Genomic DNA, 19,929 nt, shown 5'->3' with positions numbered 1-19,929 from the left:
CCAGTTGCGCCCACCGTATGCCTGCAAGCTTCTTAATCTCATCCGCCCACCTACCTTGTATGAGCCGTCAAGGAACCAACTGCAGTAGAAATGACACTGGGGCGAGTGGTAGTGATTGATTCAGAAAACAATACCCTGTAGTGTCTTTAGCATGCACTTGTGCATCATCATCATCATCATCATCATAATTTATTTTCTCTTAAAGGCCCCAATGGGGCATTACATAAGGGGGGGGGGGGGGGTACAAATGGTAATAACGGGTCACAAAGTTAGAACACAAATATAAATGCAAGCACAAATAAACACAGTAAACGCATTGAATTTAAGAAGGCAATAAATAGGTAAACAAAAAGGTTTTACAGAAATTGAGGAGAGAAATAAGCAATCAATAAGTTTTTAAATTTTACTGAGTTGGTTTCATTGGCAATACCGTCAGGGAGTACTCGGATATAACAGTTGGCAAAAAGGAATTATTGAAAGCGTTAGTGCTACCATGAATACGCAGAACACTGTTGCAATTAAACAAACGTCGGGAGGATCTCAAGGCGGGCAAAATAAGGCTCTCATGTAATTGGGGGAATTATAATAAACTTTTTGAAATAGACAAAGTCTTCTATATTACGCCGTGATGCTAGGGGAGTTAGACCAATGGAAGATTTGATATTCGTAACGCTCAGCCAAGAATCATATTTGGATGTTATGAAACGAGCAACTCGGTTTTGGATTGCTTCTAACGCCTGGATGAGGTATTGTTGATGCGGGTTCTAAACAGTAGATGCATATTCAAGTTTGGTACGAAAGAATGTTTCATAAGCAATTAATCTAACCGTGGGCGGAGAAAATGTGAGAGATCGTCTGATGAAACCTAGTGATTTGAAAACGCGTGCAGCAAGTGACTTGATGTGCCTTGACCAGTTCAGATTACTAGTTATTTCGACACCAAGGTACTTGTACGATTCAACTTGCGAATGCGCGGTCGTGTTTAGCGAATATGAGTACAGCAAGTTAAATCGTTTCCGGGACACGTGCATAAACTTACATCTAGTCACACTTCATGAGCCAGGTAGAGCACCAGTTTTATATTAAGTTTAAGTCGTCCTGCAGCAGAGACTGATCACTATTAGTACAAATACGACGGTAGAGAACGCAATCGTCTGCGAACAGACGAATGAATGACGAAATTCCAGCAGGAAGGTCATTAATAAAGATTAAAAACAGAAGCGGACCAAGAACTGATCCCTGAAGGACTCCAGAGGTAACATTTGTAGCGGCGGAAGGATGACTATCAATGACGGTGTATCGCGAACGATTAGTTAGAAAACAGTGAATCCATGATAATACCAGTGGGCCCAGAGACAGGCAGGAAAGTTTGGTCATGAGGCGCTGGTGGGGAACGCGGTCAAAAGCCTTAGAAAAATTGAGGTAAATTATGTCTGTTTGAAATGATGAGTGTAGGTTTGAATGGAGGTCAGTCGTGAATTCGAAAAGCTGAGTTTCGCACTAATAACCAGAACGGAATCCGCGTTGGTTTGAGAAGAAAAATGAATTTTACAGGTGCGTTGCAATGTGAAAGTAAATTATATGTTCGATGAGCTTGCATGCAATGCACGTTAGCGAGATAGGTCGATAACTGGACGCATCGGAACGGTTCCCTGCCTTATAGGTGGGTACAACTCTACTTAACTTCACTCGGACGGGATTTGGCCACTGGGGATAGACTGCGTGAAAATAGTTTGTAGGATACGGCTGGATGCTAACTTGGTACCTTTAAGAATTTTGGCAGATATGTTGTCGGGCCCAGGGGCACTGGATACCTTTAGGTTATCTATTAATTTACAGATTCCATCAACTGAGATATCAACTGGTGGCATTTGAGGAAAATTTAAGCTGGACGCTATAGGAATGTTTGTAACCGGTTCCTGTATGAAAACAGACGAGAAGTACTCATTCATTATGTCTGAACGTAGCTCCTTTAGAACGTGAGAGCCATCGGCATCTAATAAAGCGATATTATGCGATCCGCTACGGTTGGGAGTTAACAAAGACCAAAACTTTTTTGGGTTATCTCGGAGGATGTCAAGTAGGTCCTTGTCGTAAAATTTATGTTTGGCGATCTTCAGCAACCTGGTGTAATTATGCAAACAGCTAAAGTACTTTTCTCATTTAAGAGCTGAGTTAGCTCTTAGCTGCCCTTAATAACCATTTTTTCTTGTTACATAATTTTCTTAATGAATTGTTAACCCATGGTTTGCCGGCATCACCACGAATGCAGACGAGGGGTACAGATGAATGAATTACAGAGATAAATGTTTCTTTATACGAACGCCAGTTTTCATCAACAGGCCTATTAGGAGCGGACTCTGCAAAGTGAAGAAATTCAGCCAGTTCATTATTGATTTTGGAAAAATCGGCTTTGCTGTAATCACGAATGTATTTCACTGAACGTTGTCGTGGAGGGATTGGAATCGATAGGCTGAACAGCACTATGGTATGATCGCTAAGACCATCGCAGGATGAGAATGACTGGATTAAATCCGGATTTAAGACAAGAGCAAGATCTAGGGTGTTACTGCCACGAGTTGAAAAACTAACTGTTGGAGAGAGGTTAAACGAGAGAATAAGATCCAAAAAATCTTTTGAATGGCGTGAATCTGCACTTAGGTTCGTTTTTACGCGATGTTTTCGGTCCAAGAAATGAACCGTAACTAACTAGCACAAGCGTCCATTCGACTGCTGGATGTAGTAGAGGGGGTTGGTTTATGCATCTCAGAGGTTTTCGGAACCCTCGTAGAAGCGGCAGCAGCGCGCAGTCCGGCGCATTGCGGAAAGAGAGGCGCACCCACCCTTGCAGTTGCAGGGCGTCACCATGCTCATCTGGTTGTCGCTGCCCAGGCAGAAGCGGCACGTATACACGGGGAGTGTCCCCTGAGGAGCAGCCTCTGCCATGCGGCGCCCCGGCTGCTCCTGCTGCTGCGGCTCGGCAGCATCCCCCCTTTGCATAGCTGCCCGGCAGTCCCAAACACCGAGTTGCGGGTGTGGATTTTGTCCAAGAAGCCTGCAGGAGAGCCGGGGACAAAATAAAGGCGCGGATGGGAGGAGATGTTTATTTCAACCAAGGACACACACTCCACGGCAAGCACAAACAGCATAGGAAACCTGACGAGGCCTATTCCCCGTATCAGACCTGATCATAGCGCCATTGTACAGAGATGTAATCAGTCGAAAAAAAAACACTGCAAATTTCGAAAAAAATTCATTTTTTCGTTTTTCAATCAGGGTAAGATTTAAAAAAACTAATTTTCCTGGCGGATTTTTTTTTTTCGTAATGCGACTCATTCTTCGCCGCGAGTTCTGGTTCCGCTGTCAGATCGCAGTAATGCAGCTCCCGTCGCGCGAAACCAGTGGGGGATGTTCGACGTATCTGAACGTTATAACAGGGTGAACTTTGGGTCACTGACCAAGTGAAAAACAAACGAAAATAACGTTTCGGGTCCCCTACGGGACCCTTGTTCACAATACAACTGTCAAAGAAGGCGGGATTATATAGTCTTCACGATTGTTCCTACGTATCTGACTACGTATCTGAACGTTACTTCGACTATATTGGCCTGTACTTCACCGTAGCGTGAGTATCCCTAGTTTTCGCTGTGGTTCGTCCACGATCGCATGTTTGGAAACATTTCAACGCACGTGGCTCGCCTACTGCGGGCAGAGAGCTGCTTGCGTTCTGCTAGTGCTGTGACGCGTCGCATGGCATAATTCGCAAAATGTTCCCTTAAGAGGCGAAGAAGATGCACGACGTTGCATCCGAAAACAGTCTGGGAGCTCAACGGAGGCCTCATTAAGTGAGTAAAGAACCGATATCTCCCGGGAACATCCTTGCTGAAAAATTCCGCTTCCGTCTCCTATTTTGTGTCTCCTCCAATGCAAAGAAAAAATTGCAAAACTCTTAAGCTTCGCCTTTAAGTGCGGAACGCGACAGCGTGTTGCAGCACTGCCAGGGAGTCTACGGAACGCCGTCGCCCGTTCGGCGCGACGCCTCACGCGCCTATATATATTGGAAGAGGTTTATGAAAAATAGTCAAATATGTGAAAAATAATCACGTATAGATGCTGCTACGCTCCAGCAAAAAACAGGAGTCAAGGTACGGCAAAGGGAATTTCACAACACTCAATCTGCCTAGCAAGACAAGATGGGACGGCCTCACACTCTCACTACATACCTATCTCAACAACAAGGAAGCACTGCAGGGACTGTTGTCAAGGCGTGAAAGATCTCGGAGTAAAATATCCATACACCAGGTCGTATTGGGCGAGGATGTGTTTTGTAAACACTTGCGCAGCTTCCTTGGACCTGGTGACACTAGTCTCCTCGGCGATTACTGCGCTTGAATCTGACAAGGCCTTGTAGTCCGAAGTGTACCAGTCTATAAAAAAGAAAGTCGCGGCGTGGCTGCAAACGAGCACGTTCGCGCAAGAACACATAATGCGTGCGATCAGCAGGCAAGAGGAGTTCTGTGTGGACCCTTCGCTGCCAAGACCCACGTGGCTAAAACCTCGGCGACGTACAGATTCCGCTCTCGTATCAATGAATTTGCTGCTAGGCAGTAACTTATCGTGGACATTGGGAACCTTCTCTCTAACGTTGCATAATACACAACCTGGAAGGGAATTTGGTCAAGAGAAGAAGTTTGAGATTCTGCGAAACACTTGGATCCATACGTGGTGGCAAGGACTCTGCTCCAATTAAGCTACGCACATAAAACTACGAAACAGGCTCATTGGGGAGCGAGTGCATTCTAATCTGAATGCCAGGGAGGATTCGTCCGCTGCACAGCAAAGCGTGGACCCGTCTAGTGGAAATGACACATATTGATTCATTGCGTCGCTTTGATGTGAAATCCTAAGTGAATTGTCAACGAGGAAGCTCTGCTTTGGACTTTCGTATTAGCGTATATTCGTTTCAATGACAAAGAAATAAAGATGCATTTGCTCTGTAGCTCTTTGAGTAATTGCTTTCTTAAATATGTATTTTGTGAAACAAACATGAAAAAGAACCTGTTTTTTTTTTTCAAGCGCCTCAAAATATCATTAAATTTCACATCTTCCCTCGCAACACTCTGCGTGTCTTTTCACATCTGAGCTCTTCTTTCCGCATCGCGTTCTGCATGGTTCTGCTCACCGAAACTACACCGGCGAGAGCCGGAGAGTGCTGTCGTCTCTTTTCAGCAGCAAGTGCGTCGCTTCAAAGCCAAGTTGCGAAGTCACGTGACCATCGTACGCGAGTGGCGCTTCGACCACCGGCTCAAAAGAACCATGCCGAGTTGCAGCGTGCCAGGCTTCAAGTCTCCGCACGGCGTGAAAAAAGCCGGGCGTCACTTTGCACGCGTGAGTATTTCGCTTTTGATGCAGCCAAGTAAAGCATGCACTGTTACATCTCAGATGTGTGCTCTGTGGTGACGGAAAATGAGCAGTGCTTAATAATTAAATTGAGATCAAGGTGCACATTTTTCATAAGCCTTCATTAGTGGTTGTATGCGTCAGCTTTTCGCGCTTTTATTCCTGTACAAAAGGGTTTCCTGAGGACACGCACGTCGCAAGCGCTGGGCTGAAGCTATTCGATCCGCTAGAACAGACTGGCAGCCACCGAAACATGCTCCTGTCTGCTCTAAACACTTTTGTAAAGAAGCGTTTGATCGGCCGTCTCTTCTGAGACACCACCTCAAGAAAGATGCCAGAGGTTACTTTCGTCGGATGCGAGCAGATATATTCAATGCAAATTTAAATTATATCCTGAAGTCTGCTGTACAACCGCGTATAGCGCCGCTGTTCTGACGTCAGCCAGTAAATTTATACGTGCACAGTATGTGCGCAAACCGTGGGAACGCAAGCGTCATCGCGGAGATTCCGCGCGCCTCCGGAGCGTGATAATTGCTCGTCGGCATATCGTGCTATTAGACATCATACGCAGAGCTGCCTATTCCGGATCAAAGCCCGCAGTATTTTGTGCGTTGTTACACCTGACGGGCGGCAGATTATTTTCGCCTTAGTCTTCCTCTGTCCTTACAGTATTTAATTATTGCAGTGTACTAACTGTCAAGTTGCAGAACTTTATGTCTGCCAGCAATCACTTTATCGGGCGGTTGTGTGCGCGCTTGAAGTTAATATACACTAACTCGGAAACTGTGGGCAACGACTTTGTCCTGGACGCCATGTAATCCCTCACGGGAATCGCACTCCAGTAAGCACTCCCCCCCCCCTCCCCTCTGAAGATTATCGCTCTGCTCTCTGGTAAACTCTATGCACTATTACCTTTCGTCTCTGATGATTGAGATCTTAATCACGGCATGCAGGCATATCGGACGGATGTCGGACGCGCCTCCTCGCATCTTGCAGAACTCTGGATAGCCGAGCTTAGGCCCATGGTGAAGCGTTTATTGCTTCTAAGGACGCAAGACGGGGTCACTATCTCCGTCATCTGTGCGAAAGCTGCCAGGGAGCTCTTCCTCCGGAAATCTGCACGCGCTAAACGCTGAGAAAAGGAAAGGGAACGGGGCCCTGCCTTTTGTTTCATTTGGGTCGTCTGCGCCGAAGACAACTGCCGAATTCCACACATCCTATACCTTGCAACACTGTACAATGTGAAGCTGATTTTCGCATGCCGTGCAGCTTTTCTTCCTTTTAGTACAGCGTGAGAGCATTTAGGCCAGCTGAATGCAGTAAAATGAGGTTTGCAGAATGCGATTAGAAATTGAACACAAACAGGTCAGTTCTAGAGTTGCAAAGCGTGGAGTTCAACCCAGAAAATATGAAAATCTTTTTTTTTTTTGGTTAGTGAAGCGCCTATGGGGTAAGCTGGGGCTTGTATAACTACACGCTGTAATGTCAATCGTCTTCTCCTGTTAGCTACTGATAAAATAGACGTATTGACTTTATGCAGGGTGTTTAACATAAGACTCAGCGATTTATATAAATGGGCTTTTTGTGTTCGAAAAGCGCTTTCTTCGGCATAGCATTGTCAGCCCTCGTAGGGGTGGCTAGCCTTCCTTTTAACCGCATGGTTTCGCTATCGCCCGGTAGAGGCCGAAAATTCCTTGCGCTCCAGCGCCGAGGAGTACGACATTTGACACTAAAAACTTATATGGAGAGTATTTACGGAGGGCTACGAGCCTCTAGATTAACGGGGAGCCTAACCGTAATAGTTTGAAGGTTGTGGGGACCTGCCCTGCAACCCCCTGAGTTTGCTTTCCCGCGAGGCACCATGCAGCGGCGGTCTCACATCGAGGCTTAGCGCATTTCCTTGTGAGTTACATTAACTGGCAAGAGAGGGCGCCAGCATCGCTGCGCGGAGACTGCTAAAGCCCGCGCGCGGGAGGGGGGCTTCGGCTGGGATCGTCGGCGCGACCGGAAGTGCCGGTCGCGGCTCCGCTCTTCGCCGGCGGGGCGAGGAAGCGACGGGGAGACAGGCTCTCGTACTCGTCCAAGGCCTCTCCACGATTTCTCCTCCGACGCGTGACGTCACCGCACTACGACGCGGGAGCAGCCACCGCCGACCGCTGCGGCAGCACCTCCTGGCGGCCGCTGCCGCCGTTCTCCTCCCGCGCTAGAGTGGCTAGAATTCTAGCCACCCTACCCGCGCTGTTTCAAATTGTTGAAGTGCGTACTCCGAGGCGTATTTGCGTATAGCAAATTGAAGATAATGAATTTCACCGTTTTAAAAGACATGAAATATATCTGGTTCAATGTAACAATCTTCGTTCGCATTTCTGGAAACTGTTCAATCTTTTAAAAGCTTACTTTGTGCAGTTTTTCTAGTAAATTGTTGAAAGCAATCATTTGAAAGCAGACATCGCGATTGCTGTAAACATCACTACCGTCGTGTTTGAACATGTGCTGCACGTGTCGTGTGTTACATACTGTTCCTCCGCCGTTCTTTCTTTCAGTGTCATTTGCTGAAGCTTCCTTGCGGTCTGTGAATACTCGAAGTGCAATCCTGGGAAACGTCTGTGAAAGTGCTGTGCGCGTGTGACAGTTCCTAAGCCATTTGTTAAAATGCCAGGACACTGTTGTGTTCCCGGCTGCCGCGGGAATTACGATGGAGAAAAGACTGTGCGCGTCTTCACTTTCCCAGCTGATGCTGACAGAAGGAGGCAATGGTTGAAAGCCATTCCACGTGCTGATTTCGAACCCGGAAAGCGCTCAGTGGTAAGTCGAAAAAGCGTGATATCTATTCCGCGACGTAGCTGTGTGTACATAATGCGCTACAAAATGGCCTAGTGGGCGAGCTGGAAATATTCTAAATTTGAAATATTTGACTCCGCTAATTGCTATTGCACCCATGGAATTAATCATCTTAAATATGCTAACCTTATCTGCGCTGGGCTTTGCAGGTCTGCGAGCGGCACTTTAAAGAATCAGACATTCGGACTTCTAAGTATGTGGACTCAAAAACGGGCAAAGTCGTCGAGGCAAAATTGAAGATCGCTCGTCTCAGCTCCGACGCCATTCCCAGTGTATTCCAGAACTGTCCCGCGTACCTTTCTGCGCCCGCCACTACGTACCGAGAAGCACCGACTGAAAAGAGAATGCGTCTTGAAGCAGCTTCTTTACGAGATGCCATCGCCATGTCACTCCAGACACACGAGGAGGAAGAAGCAAAGAACAAGATTGACACTTTCCAAGTTCTACTGGAGTGCCTTCCTCAAATCAAGCTTTCTGATTTTTGGAATGTTATTTCTCGACCTGCCTGCGTCCTTTTTCTCAGTCTTGCTGTTGATGACGTCCCTCGTGTTTTGTCGTCAGTCACGGTCTTAGAGAACCTCACGGCGAAAGTTCATTACCGAAATGTGCAGCTGACTACAAATGATGGCATAGATACCATCCCTCACACAGTACATGATATCTGTTGCTTGATAGGTCTGCTGGATGCTGTGGAGTCGTTTCACGGAAAATTGTTGTCTAAGCATGAAGAAAAAATTGATGGTTTGCTTAAGTTGGCACTTTCCCTGCTTGGAGATGCCTTAAATTGTGAACTGGCAGATGTTGAACAACCCAATGCAGTTAGTTTTTTTGAAAGAGCAAGTTTCTCTTCTTCTTGTCAAGCATAGCAGGTCATCCCGGTATTCTGCAGAGTTGCTGGTATTCTCAAGCATTTTATTTACAGTTTCTCCGCATGCTTATAGGTTCCTTCACAGTTCCAGAAACCTTAGATTACCCCATCAATCTACAATACGTCGTATATGTAACTCCTACAGCGTAAGCCCGGCAGCTGAACAGCAAGGCACTTCTTTCCTATCGTATGCAAAGAAGCTTGTCGCAGCAATGACGGAGCATGAAAAAATTGTTGTACTCATGATGGACGAAATTCACCTGCAGCCGTATTTTGATTATAAGGGAGGAGTAATTGTTGGTGCGGCTACAAATAGCCCTAATGCAGAAAAAACAGCCCATGTTTTTGTGATGCAAAGCTTGCTTTCGCGTCAGAAGAATGTTGTGCACATACTGCCAGTAGAGCGCATCAACGCACAGCAGCTTCACACTATTCTGGATAGCATCATTACTCAGCTAGAGCATGTTGGGCTGCGTATAATCGCAGTCATAGCTGACAATAACTCAATCAACCGGAAAACAATGTCACTTTTTGGGGCCCCCTGCAAACTTCAGAGTGTGTATCCACACCCTGCAGACTCTAAACGTCCTCTGTTTTTCTGATTGATCCTGTACACTTAATAAACTGCGTCAGGAATAACTGGATCAATCAGCGAAATGCTGGAACATGCATGTTCTTTCCTAGCCCCACAGGACCTAATATAAAGCCACCTATAATTACAGCTTCATTTAAAACACTTCGAGAACTTCACACGAAAGAACAGGGTCAGCTGATTAATTCAGCACCAACACTTTCGTCTAAATCTCTGAACCCATCGAATATTGAGCGACAGAATGTCAAGCTTGCGCTAAGGATTTTCAGCCCGTCTACTGCAGCAGCTCTGCGAGCATGTGGGCCCAGACTTGAGCTAGATCATGTGTCTGGTGCTGCACAGTTCCTTGAAACAATAACAAAGTGGTGGAACATTGTAAATGTAAAGACATGCAACAAGGGTACTCGACTTCGTGATGAGCTGCAGTCACCGATTACATCAGCGTCAAGTCCACAGATCCAGTTTCTGTTAAGTATAGTGGAGTGGCTAGATCTGTGGCAGTCTCTCAAATTTGGCACAGGCATACTTACAAGAGAGACTCGCAGTGCGCTCCGAATCACGACAGACACCTTGGTAAAGGTGACTAGGTATTGCCTAGATGAAATGAACTTCGAGTATGTACTTTTAGGAAAGTTTCAGACCGATTGCTTGGAAGAGAGGTTTGGCAAATACCGCCAACTCTCCGGTGCGCAATACCACATTTCCATAAGACAAGTCTATGAGTCGGAGCGAAAGCTTCGTCTGCAGAACATTCTGGAGCTCCCAGAGTTTGAGGCTGCATCAGATGCGGTGGCAGTAAACGATGCAGTACTTGAATTGTTTGACATTGAGGTAACGGACGACGATTATGCGAAGGCGCCAAATCTCCCAGCAACCACTTACGTTGCTGGCTATTGTGCCCACGCTGCGTTCAAAAAGCTGTCATGCATGACTTGCAAAGAAAATTTAATGCTAGAAGATGAAATTGAAGTAGAAGGTGGGGAGTTAGTCAAGGCCATGACTCGTGGTAGTCTCAAGTTTCCACAGCCTGCCATAGTAAATGCTGTTCTTACTGCTGAGATAGTTCTTGACAAACTGAGAAGCGAACAGCATGCGACACAGTTTCATGCACTACCAAACCAAAAGGAGGCTCTCTTGGCACTCACACATGATGTGTTAAACGACGGCATTGACTTTGATGTGTGTGAGAATGGGCACACTCCACAGTTGGTAATGCACTATGTCCTAAGTGCAGCAGCAAACACGCTTCTAAATAACATTTGTAAAAGAAAAAATGATCAACTTATAGTTGAAAAGGCTGCAAAAGAAAAAGAGAGAAAATTGAAGACATTGAAGAATTGACTACTCTGTGTGCTTGTGACTGTTTTTGTTAGTTTTTTTTAGTTTCGACACCAGTTTTTGCGTTGTATTATTATGTATTCTGCATATTTTCTTTTGTTTGCTCTCTGTTTACAGCTTTTGTGTTGTTGGCTTCACTTACTGCATTTTATGATTCAGTGCTGTAACAGTTTCCTTACCTCCTACTCCTCCTACTGATCGTGTTACATATCTGAAAATAAAATACGACTTGTGAAAGTCCTCTGCGTTGTTCATTTTCAATAAAAAAATATTACGAACGTATCTTCACACATGCGCGCTTTGATATAAAGTCAGTAAAAGTCTGCTAAAATGTAACTGCTTATACTTTCAAAGAAACAAGAACAAAAAAAACATTCGGTTAGGGTGTGGGCAAGCAAAACACGATTTAAAAAAAAGTAATTTTCTTTTCGAGAGACATAATCAGCGCTTTGAAATGCGTGCGAGCGCGGAAGCCGAACCTACTGGGCCGTCGCAGTGCGGTGACGTCACGCAAACGTGGAGAGGCCTTAAAAAGTCTAGGTGGTGTCTCGTCCCGCCCGGCCTTCGGAGTATATATCTCTTGCCCTAGCGCGGGCGAACATTCGCTCGGAACCTTGCTGGTGAGTCGGACGACCTTGATTCATTAGCGTACCTTGTTGCTAGCTGGCGTTATTGTTTCTGTAGCAATAAATGCCTGTTTGTGTCAGCCAATGTGTCGTTCCTTTGTTCCCCCAGAGCAAGGCCCGCCGTGGTCGGCGAGCGCTGGGTGGCGTACGCGATCACGGGGTGGGGTCCGGGCGGCTTTGAACCGTGTCAGCTGCGATTGAGTGGGGAGAACGTATTTATCTCCCCATTCAACCCCACATCTGGCGCCAAACGTGGGGCCTGCTCTTGGAACATTAGACGACTGTCGGTTCGGTTCGAGGAACGCTCTTTGTCCGGACTTGACAAGTGCTAGGCCCAGACTGATTTTTGATCGCTAGGACCTGCGGCATGCTTTCTTGAGTTCGAGGTGTATTATTGCGCTGCAGCATGTTTGAACTTTTCGACATGCTCAGCACATCTTTTCCCCTGGAGATTCTTCGCGAGAATCACTTGGTCCGCATCGAGGGAGCGCCAGGCCTAGCGCCCGCGGAGTCGCCGAGCCCGAAGCGAGTGAGTACGGAAGCCGCGTGGGTGGTCCGAGTTTCTGTATATATTTTCTCTACTGTCTCTTTTTCGACTCTTGGAGTCGCGGCTCCGGGAGCCGGGTGGCCTGGGGCCACGGGTGCCGATACGTAGGCTCGCTGGTATTGCAGCTCGGCACCGGGCGCTCCGACACCGTCCGATACGGTGGGCGCCGACCGCTCAGAAGCTGCTTTGTGCAGTGAGCGGGGTAGGACCACCCCACAAAGATGACGTCTCCTCGCGGTTGCGCGCACATAACCCGTTTCGGGTCTTTGTTGTGGTCACGGTCGTCGTCGGAGTGGTAGTTAGGCCTGAGGCTTTTCGGAGCTGCCTGCACCACGTTAAAAGAGACACGACCACCGGACCGTGTCGTTGAGAGGAGGCGCACTTTGCTGCCCGCCTGATTTTTTTTTTTGTAAGCTCGCACGAACTGAGCAGTCTCGTTCAACTCAAGAAAGGGCTTTGATCACTCGAACTTTGCGTTTGCACAGCCGCCGACACGTTTTGCTAGCGAGTTAGGCATTGTGCCACGAGGCCCTTGCCGATGCCGTTTCCCTCCCGTGACCTACGTTAAAGGCACGCCGAGAGCGTTTCGGAAATTTTGCAGATTCGGTGGAGCCACCCAGGCTTGCTGACCGGTGCACATCGTCTCGCTGCCACCTGCTGCGACGGAGCGGCCTGTATCCTGTTCGCCACATCCATCCAGGGCAGCTGTGGCGAGACCAGTCAGCAGTCACCTCCGGCTGCTGCTGCCCTGGCGACTACTGCAGGATCCTGGCCTGCAGTTTTCCCAGCGGCCTTCGATTCGCGGGCCTGCCAGACACGGTAGTCCGCGGGCCATACGAGTCGTCCCAGCGGAGACCTTCACGCCGCCTTCGGAATACCGCGGAAGTCTGCGTCGACGCTGTCGGCGTGACCTCCGCTGCAAGACGTGCCTCAAGACCAGGAGACTCCTCCATAGCATGTACTTTCAGGCGCGTGGGTCTATTTAAGGTTGGGGTGATGTGGGGACCTGCCCTGCAGCCCCCTGAGTTTGCTTTCCCGCGAGGCACCGTGCAGCGGCGGTCTCACCTCGAGGCTGAGCGCATTCCCTTGTGAGTTACATTAACTGGCAAGAGAGGGCGCCAGCATCGCTGCGCGGAGACTGCCAAAGCCCGCGCGCGGGAGGGGGGCTTCGGCTGGGATCATCGGCGCGACCGGACGTGCCTGCCGGTCGCGGCTCCGCTCTTCGCCGGCGTAGCGAGGAAGCGGCGGGGAGACAGGCTCCCGTACTCGTCCCACATCCCCTTTCCCAATCCCCGCTCCAAGCTGTGCCCCCGCGATATGGGTGGCAGAAATCGAGCACATTCCCCCCACATAGCCACAAGAAGTCCCGCCCGACCTTCGGAGTATATATCTTTTGCCCTAGCGCGGGCGAACATTCACTCGGAACCTGGCTGGTGAGTCGGATGACCTTGATTCATTAGCGTACCTTGTTGCTAGCTGGCGTTATTGTTTCTGTAGCAATAAATGCCTGTTTGTGTCAGCCAATGTGTCGTTCCTTTGTTCCCCCAGAGCAAGGCCCGCCGTGGTCGGCGAGCGCTCGGTGGCGTACGCGATCACGGGATGGGGTCCGGGCGGCTTTGAACCGTGTCAGCCGCGATTGAGTGGGGAGAACGTATTTATCTCCCCATTCAACCCCACAAGGTTAACTATTCTGGGTTAGTAATACCAGTCTGTAGCTGACGCTCATCTTGTCTGTATTCTGATGCGCACTGCCGATTTTCTAACTCAAAAACCCATTTTAAAAAAATGCTCATAGTCTTTGACAAAACATGCTGTATAAATAATATTCCTCACTGCATATAGTAAGAGATAAAATACGGTAAAATAAAATAAATATTTCAAGAGGCATGACAAACATGGAGTATGCATGGTCTGCTGGTTGAGGTCATTTTGCCTGGCATTAGCTCACGCCTGTGCAGTATATGTAGATATCTGTAAAAACTCCCAATGAGAGTAATATATAAAAATGATGACAAGAACTTAACATCACACTATAGGCCGATGTCGAAAAGAGCCATATTCTCCAAGGGACTTGAAAAGCTTATCTCCTGTCGCATCACGCGGTTAGATAAACTCAGCTATTTGACTGAATAAATAATATTGTTACAATTCGTCAAACAGCGAAATTTGTCATTTATGCAGATGACTGCAGCATTCTACTCTCTAGTCACATCGAAGAAGACTTGATTAAAATTATCAATGAAATACTTGGACAGCTCTTTACTTGGACAAAGTCGAATAAACTCAAAGTTAATGCAAACAAACTAAAGCAGTTATTTTTAGGGCTAGAAACAAGCCACTGATATTTAATCTGGTTATTAAATATGCTCGACAACACATTCATATTCGGCATTAATACAAGATCCTTGAAGGTACTTTTTCATCTTATCTTAGCTGGGATTTCCAAGTCCATAGCCTCTGAAGAAAACCCTCTGCAACAACTGGAGCACTCTGTCGTTTTCGAGCACTTCTCCCTACGAAAGTAAAGCTGCAAAATATATTACGCTCGCTTCTCATCGCATTTAAATTACTATAGCCTTATTGGGCTTACCACAACAAAACCAAATGTTAAAAATATACTTGCCCTACAAAAAAAAGGCCATTCGTTATATTGCCAATTTTCCGTTCCTGCACCCGACCCAAATGCTATTTCCCTCATACAAAATCATCAGAGCTAATAGCATATACGATTTCTGTGTTTTGCGGTCATTCTTCTTCTCAACTACAGAGCAGAAGAATTTAGTATAAACTGCGTCTTGCACTCCCCCCCCCCCCCCTCCCGAAAAAAAATATACCTACTCGCAGTACTGACTTATGGCATACTCCGCATTTCCGCACAATCTGCAAATTTGTCATTTGAGCACAACCTCCCACAAATACTCTACCAACATCAATATGTCGAGATAATTTCATTTCCGGTACGCAGAATGGTGTGCTAAATACATTGTGGTCATTTATAATGAAAGCCTTTTAAATTCCGAAGTTCCAACTGACTGGAAGGTTGCGAAGGTCATCCCCATTCACAAATCCGGCGATAAACTTTGTGTAAGTAACTACAGGCCAGTTTAACTATTATGTACTTTGGTTAAGATTATGGAGCATTTCATTTGCAAGCACTTGAGTTCTTTTTTAGAAAGTAGCAATTTCTTTTCTAGTAGCCAACATGGGTTTCGGCGTGGCCTGTCCACTGTAACACAACTAATTCACACAACCAATGAATTCTTGACATGCCTGGATAACGGTGGGCAAAAAGACGCAATATTTCTAGATTTCGCGAAGGCCTTTGATCGTGTTTCGCACCGTAAGCTAATGGTAAAACTCCGACATCTGCTGCAAAATCAGCGTCTTGTTCAGTGGCTTGACTCCTACCTTTCTGAACGGCACCAGTACGTCCAGATCTCTGGTTCTAATTCTCCGCCAGCTGCAGTTCTTTCGGGAGTCCCCCAAGGCTCTGTGCTTGGTCCACTTCTGTTCCTTATTTATTTAAATGACTTAAGTTTCTATTCCCCAGTGCGATGCTGTTTTTTCGCAGACGACTGCGTTGTGTACCTACCTATTCAAAAAGCTCAGGATCATAGTATACTGAACGACTACCTATCAGAGGTTTCTAAGTGGTGTCTGTCCAGGGAAATGTCCTTAACCACCTCAGTGTGCAAAAATGACAATTACACGCAAGAAGCAGGTTCATAATTACACATATAAAATTAACGGTGCAGCTATTTCTCATGTAAATGAATAACAGTACCTGGGGGTTGTATTTAGCAGTAACCTAAGCTGGAGCTCGGATATCGGGGCATTTGGTTTCAAAGGCGTTCAAAAGGCTCTGGCTGTTAAGAAAATCGCCTAAAGCACTGTACAACTAAAACAAAATTAACAGCCTACACTGCATTAGTACGCCCACTGCTGGAATATGCAGACGTTCTTTGGGATCCGCACACCCAAGTAGATATAAATCACATGGAAAGCGTTAAAAAAAGCACTAAGATTTATCTACAACGCATATGGTAGTCACGTGTGTGTCACTAATCTACTAAGGCAATCTGAACTCCAGACGCTTCAATCCCGCCGCAAGTTACACCGTTTAAAACTGCTGCATTGAATTATTAATAATTTAACAAACATTAATTTTGGCTCTTACATGGAATATAATACTTCCCGCCCAACACGCGGCAAACACAGCTCGACAATAGTAGTTGCACGATGCCGAACTAAAGCTTACCAGTTTTCTTTCTTTCCAAAAATAATATCAGAATGGAACGGGCTTCCGCGTGACGTGGTCAGCTTGAAAAACCAAGATTCCTCCTTATCTGCTGTCGTGTCGCTGTTATATACGCAGTGTGTTCATGCTCTTACTTTTGCATTTTTCCATTCTTAAGAAGCGCCCAGTGTATGTTATTGCTTCTGTGCTCGCTTTTTATTTTGTGTGTGCTTGCTTTGTTGCATCGCATTATATCAACGATGTATGTTTGTTCCACTCCTGCCTTGGCTACCAAATGGCGGCTGGCAGTATTGAATAAAATAAAATAAAAAATTTAAACAAGTTGAATAGTTTTTCAAACTATAAATGTAGTGTTTTTGATATATGTTTGCTTCACTGATCTATTATTTCACGTACTACCTTGGCGTAATCTTTTACTCTATAATGTATAACTACGGTTTTATTCAAATATGGATGTATTATGGATTATTTTTGATAATATTGAAAACTAAGCTTGTTTGTGTTTCGGAAAACTACGCAAAGTTATTATCGTACAGTTAGAAGAATGAGGGTTCGGGCTAGTGGGTAGTCCACATGAGGATCCATAGCGCACACAATTGAGGGGACATAACACGAGTGCTAAACTTCCACTGAATGAACTTTATTTGGCGCTGACAGCCTTATAAAGATCACGTAAGGTACAGGTATAACCTACTAACAATGATTATCTTGTCAAAGTCCTGATGTGTCAAGGGAAGAAATCAACAAAGAACAATAAAAACCACTAATCAGTGAGTGTCACAAAATTCGGCGCATTTTCAAAACAAAAAACGGCGCTGCGCCTAAGCAATCGCGCCCGCCCGTGGTAAAATAAAATAAAGACAGCGGGGAAGGACCCCCCGAGGAGAGCGTAGCTTCGCGTACTGCTGCAACTCAGCTCACCAGCGCGGCGCCGAGGGGGGCATGGCCGCGCGCGGCGTCGATTTTTCTCGAATGTCGGAGAAGTTTTTGCTCGTTGTCGACGGAAAGGGGTAACCTTGTCCGCGCCGAAGTGAAGCTCTCTCCCCTTAGCTCCTGCGCCGATTACTCAGCGTGCCGAGAATGACCTAGATTTTTCTGGACGGTCATTTCCGCGCTCGACCAATGGGGTCGCGCGCCCGGCGCGAGAAGGAGAGCTTGTGCAGTTGAAGCTGCGTGTATGTGCGCGCCTGCCTCGGCGCGAAGAACAAACAGACGCGGTCTGCTCCTATAAATGAGGAACTGCAACCGCTGTCGGTTAGTCCGTCGCCCGAGCCGCCGTTTAAGCTTCCGAGAAGCACGCCCGCTCGACTCCCGGGAGAACACCACTCGCCCAGCCAAGGACCAGCGAGGCAACGTGCGCCAGTCTGCGGATCGGCCCCGTCGTGCCCCTCAGGTCGTCGGACTGTCGCAGTGCCCGGTGAACAAATTGTGTTTTGTTTATTTGCCCCTCTGTATTTGTGCACTTTAGGTGCAAAGATTTTGTTGAATTGTTATCTCTCTCTATTGTTGCCTTGCAAAAGTGTATTGTATTTGTAAATCACTTCGTGTCTGCTCGTACAAGTGATTGTGGAATCCTCTCTATCGTATCTTGGCTGTATAAACCGTTTTGTGTTGTGAACCTTTGGCTCCGACCCATTCTCTGGCTTGCGACCGGCGAAAGCCGGGCACCAAACGACCAACCACGTAGTCACTTGGTAGCTGGTCTCCGGCTGAGCTTGCCACTCTGAGTCGAGGGCATCTCCTCTGTGACCGAGACCGCTACCCCCACACGCTCTAAGGGTATCTGGGAGCGCACGCAAAAGTGCGCGAAGTGGTGACATATTCTGGCGTCCACGACAGTATGTTTGGTGCTTGGTAAGCGCAGAGAACGGAGAAAGAGTCGGAAGGAGTTTACGAAGAGGCCGTAAACGAGCATTTAGCAGCAGAGCGATATAGTGAGGTGCCGCGCTGAGGCGGTTGGATACGGTTCCCCGAGTTGAGCTATGCTTGAGGCTTGAACAGCTGGGATTCCAAAATAGATCTAAGAGATATTGTTAAGTTGGGTCGTCAACTGGGCCTGGAAGAACCCGAGATTGCGGATTGGGTGAACCAGGAAACAGAAACGAGAGAGAGAGAGAACGAAAAGAAAAAGAGAGAAAGAGAGATGGCTAGAGAAGCCGCCGAGAGAGAAAGAGAAATGGCTCTAGTAGCTAAGAAAGCGCAAGAAGAAGCGCACAGAGTAAACAAGAGAGCACGTTATGGTGCTGAGGAAAGGGAAAGGGCCTGGACACAGGCAGTGAAATTAGAAGTGAAGCCAGGAAGAGAATTTCAACGAGGTAGAGATTCCCGTTATGAGGGATAATGAAGAAAGAAGTAAGAGCGAGTTTCAGCTCATAGCTCAAGGCAAAAGAAGGGGCAGGAGTGCCACAGCCCTCAGTAAAATGCTGATCCATAACAGCGCGACAGACGGGACAAAGAAGAGGAGACACAACACACAGCGCTGTGTGTTGTGTCTCCTCTTCTTTGTCCTGTCTGTCGCGCTGTTATGGATCATCGTCAGCACCAACTCGCCCAACAACTGGTTTTAGTAAAATGTTACCGGTGCAAGAAGGTAGGCCACTACGCCTCGGATTGCCGTAGCAACGTAGCCATCAAACGAATGGCTGTTTTTTTCAAGTGTGGAGATTAGGGACACAAAGCTGCGGCGTGTCCAAGTCTAGGGAAACCACTCCAAAAGGTATCGCATGCCTGTGCCTCTTCGTACGAGATAGATGAGGAAAATGTTCATGCCGACCACGTAGAACAGGTGTATTGGGAGAAACCTCCAGTGTTATGCACCATTTCGTGCTTCAGATCAGGGGCTGTCAATGAGGGAATGCCGGTTCTCACCGGAAAAATTCGGGGAAATTCGGTTTCTGTTCTGAGAAGCACAGAATCACCGGTGTTTTCATCAAACAAGAATTGGTTACCAATGAAGACTTACTGCAGAGATGAGCCGTGTGTATTTCGTGGATGGTTCCGCTAACCTGTTACCTCAAGCCAGAGTGCACGTGATAACTCCGTACTTCACCGGAGAAGTGACAGCGCTATGCATGGAGTTCCCACTGTATGACGTCATCCTGGGTAAGATCAAGGGCGCGAGATCGCCGAACGACCCAGAGATATGGGTCACCGACGTGGTTGACGAAACTCTCACTGCCAGAACGGAAGAAAGGTCGCCGGAGGAGAGGTCTACACTAGAGGCGGCGACGAAAGCACAAGTTAAGGCTGAGAACACGGAGTCCTATTTGTTAGCTCCCGGCGAGAACATGTGCAAGTATAACGAGCCTGATCCTCCAGTAGACATAGAAGATGTTGTTGCTAACTCCACAGGTCACAGTTTGGTTGGGGAACAGCCAGTTCCTGCAGCTGAGATTGAAGAGGGCGAGGACCAGACCAGAGTGTCGCTTCCGCAGGAAAGTGATAGCGTAGCTACTACCG

At 47.1% G+C, this 19,929-nt stretch overlaps 2 protein-coding genes across 2 annotated transcripts in view; one reads left to right on the top strand and one right to left on the bottom strand.

Moving 5' to 3' along the window:
• The window catches only part of LOC144106252 (E3 ubiquitin-protein ligase MARCHF3-like), a 458,876-nt gene that overhangs the window by 293,777 nt on the left and 145,170 nt on the right, over positions 1 to 19,929 (bottom strand). The window contains exon 2 of the mRNA XM_077639011.1: positions 2,844 to 3,055. Within this exon, the coding sequence (XP_077495137.1) occupies positions 2,844 to 3,000 (157 nt within the window). The 5' untranslated portion in view covers positions 3,001 to 3,055. The remainder of the gene's footprint in view (positions 1 to 2,843; positions 3,056 to 19,929) is intronic.
• On the top strand, positions 9,752 to 11,084 carry LOC144106764 (uncharacterized). The gene has a single exon (XM_077639611.1). The coding sequence runs from the start codon at positions 9,780 to 9,782 to the stop codon at positions 11,040 to 11,042; it is 1,263 nt and encodes a 420-aa protein (XP_077495737.1). The 5' UTR covers positions 9,752 to 9,779; the 3' UTR covers positions 11,043 to 11,084.

The sequence above is a fragment of the Amblyomma americanum genome, chromosome 10, assembly GCF_052857255.1.
Source record: "Amblyomma americanum isolate KBUSLIRL-KWMA chromosome 10, ASM5285725v1, whole genome shotgun sequence".
NCBI classification, from domain to species: Eukaryota; Metazoa; Arthropoda; class Arachnida; order Ixodida; family Ixodidae; genus Amblyomma; species Amblyomma americanum.
Note: the sequence above shows the minus strand (reverse complement) of the source record. Positions and strands in the feature narration are given on the sequence as shown.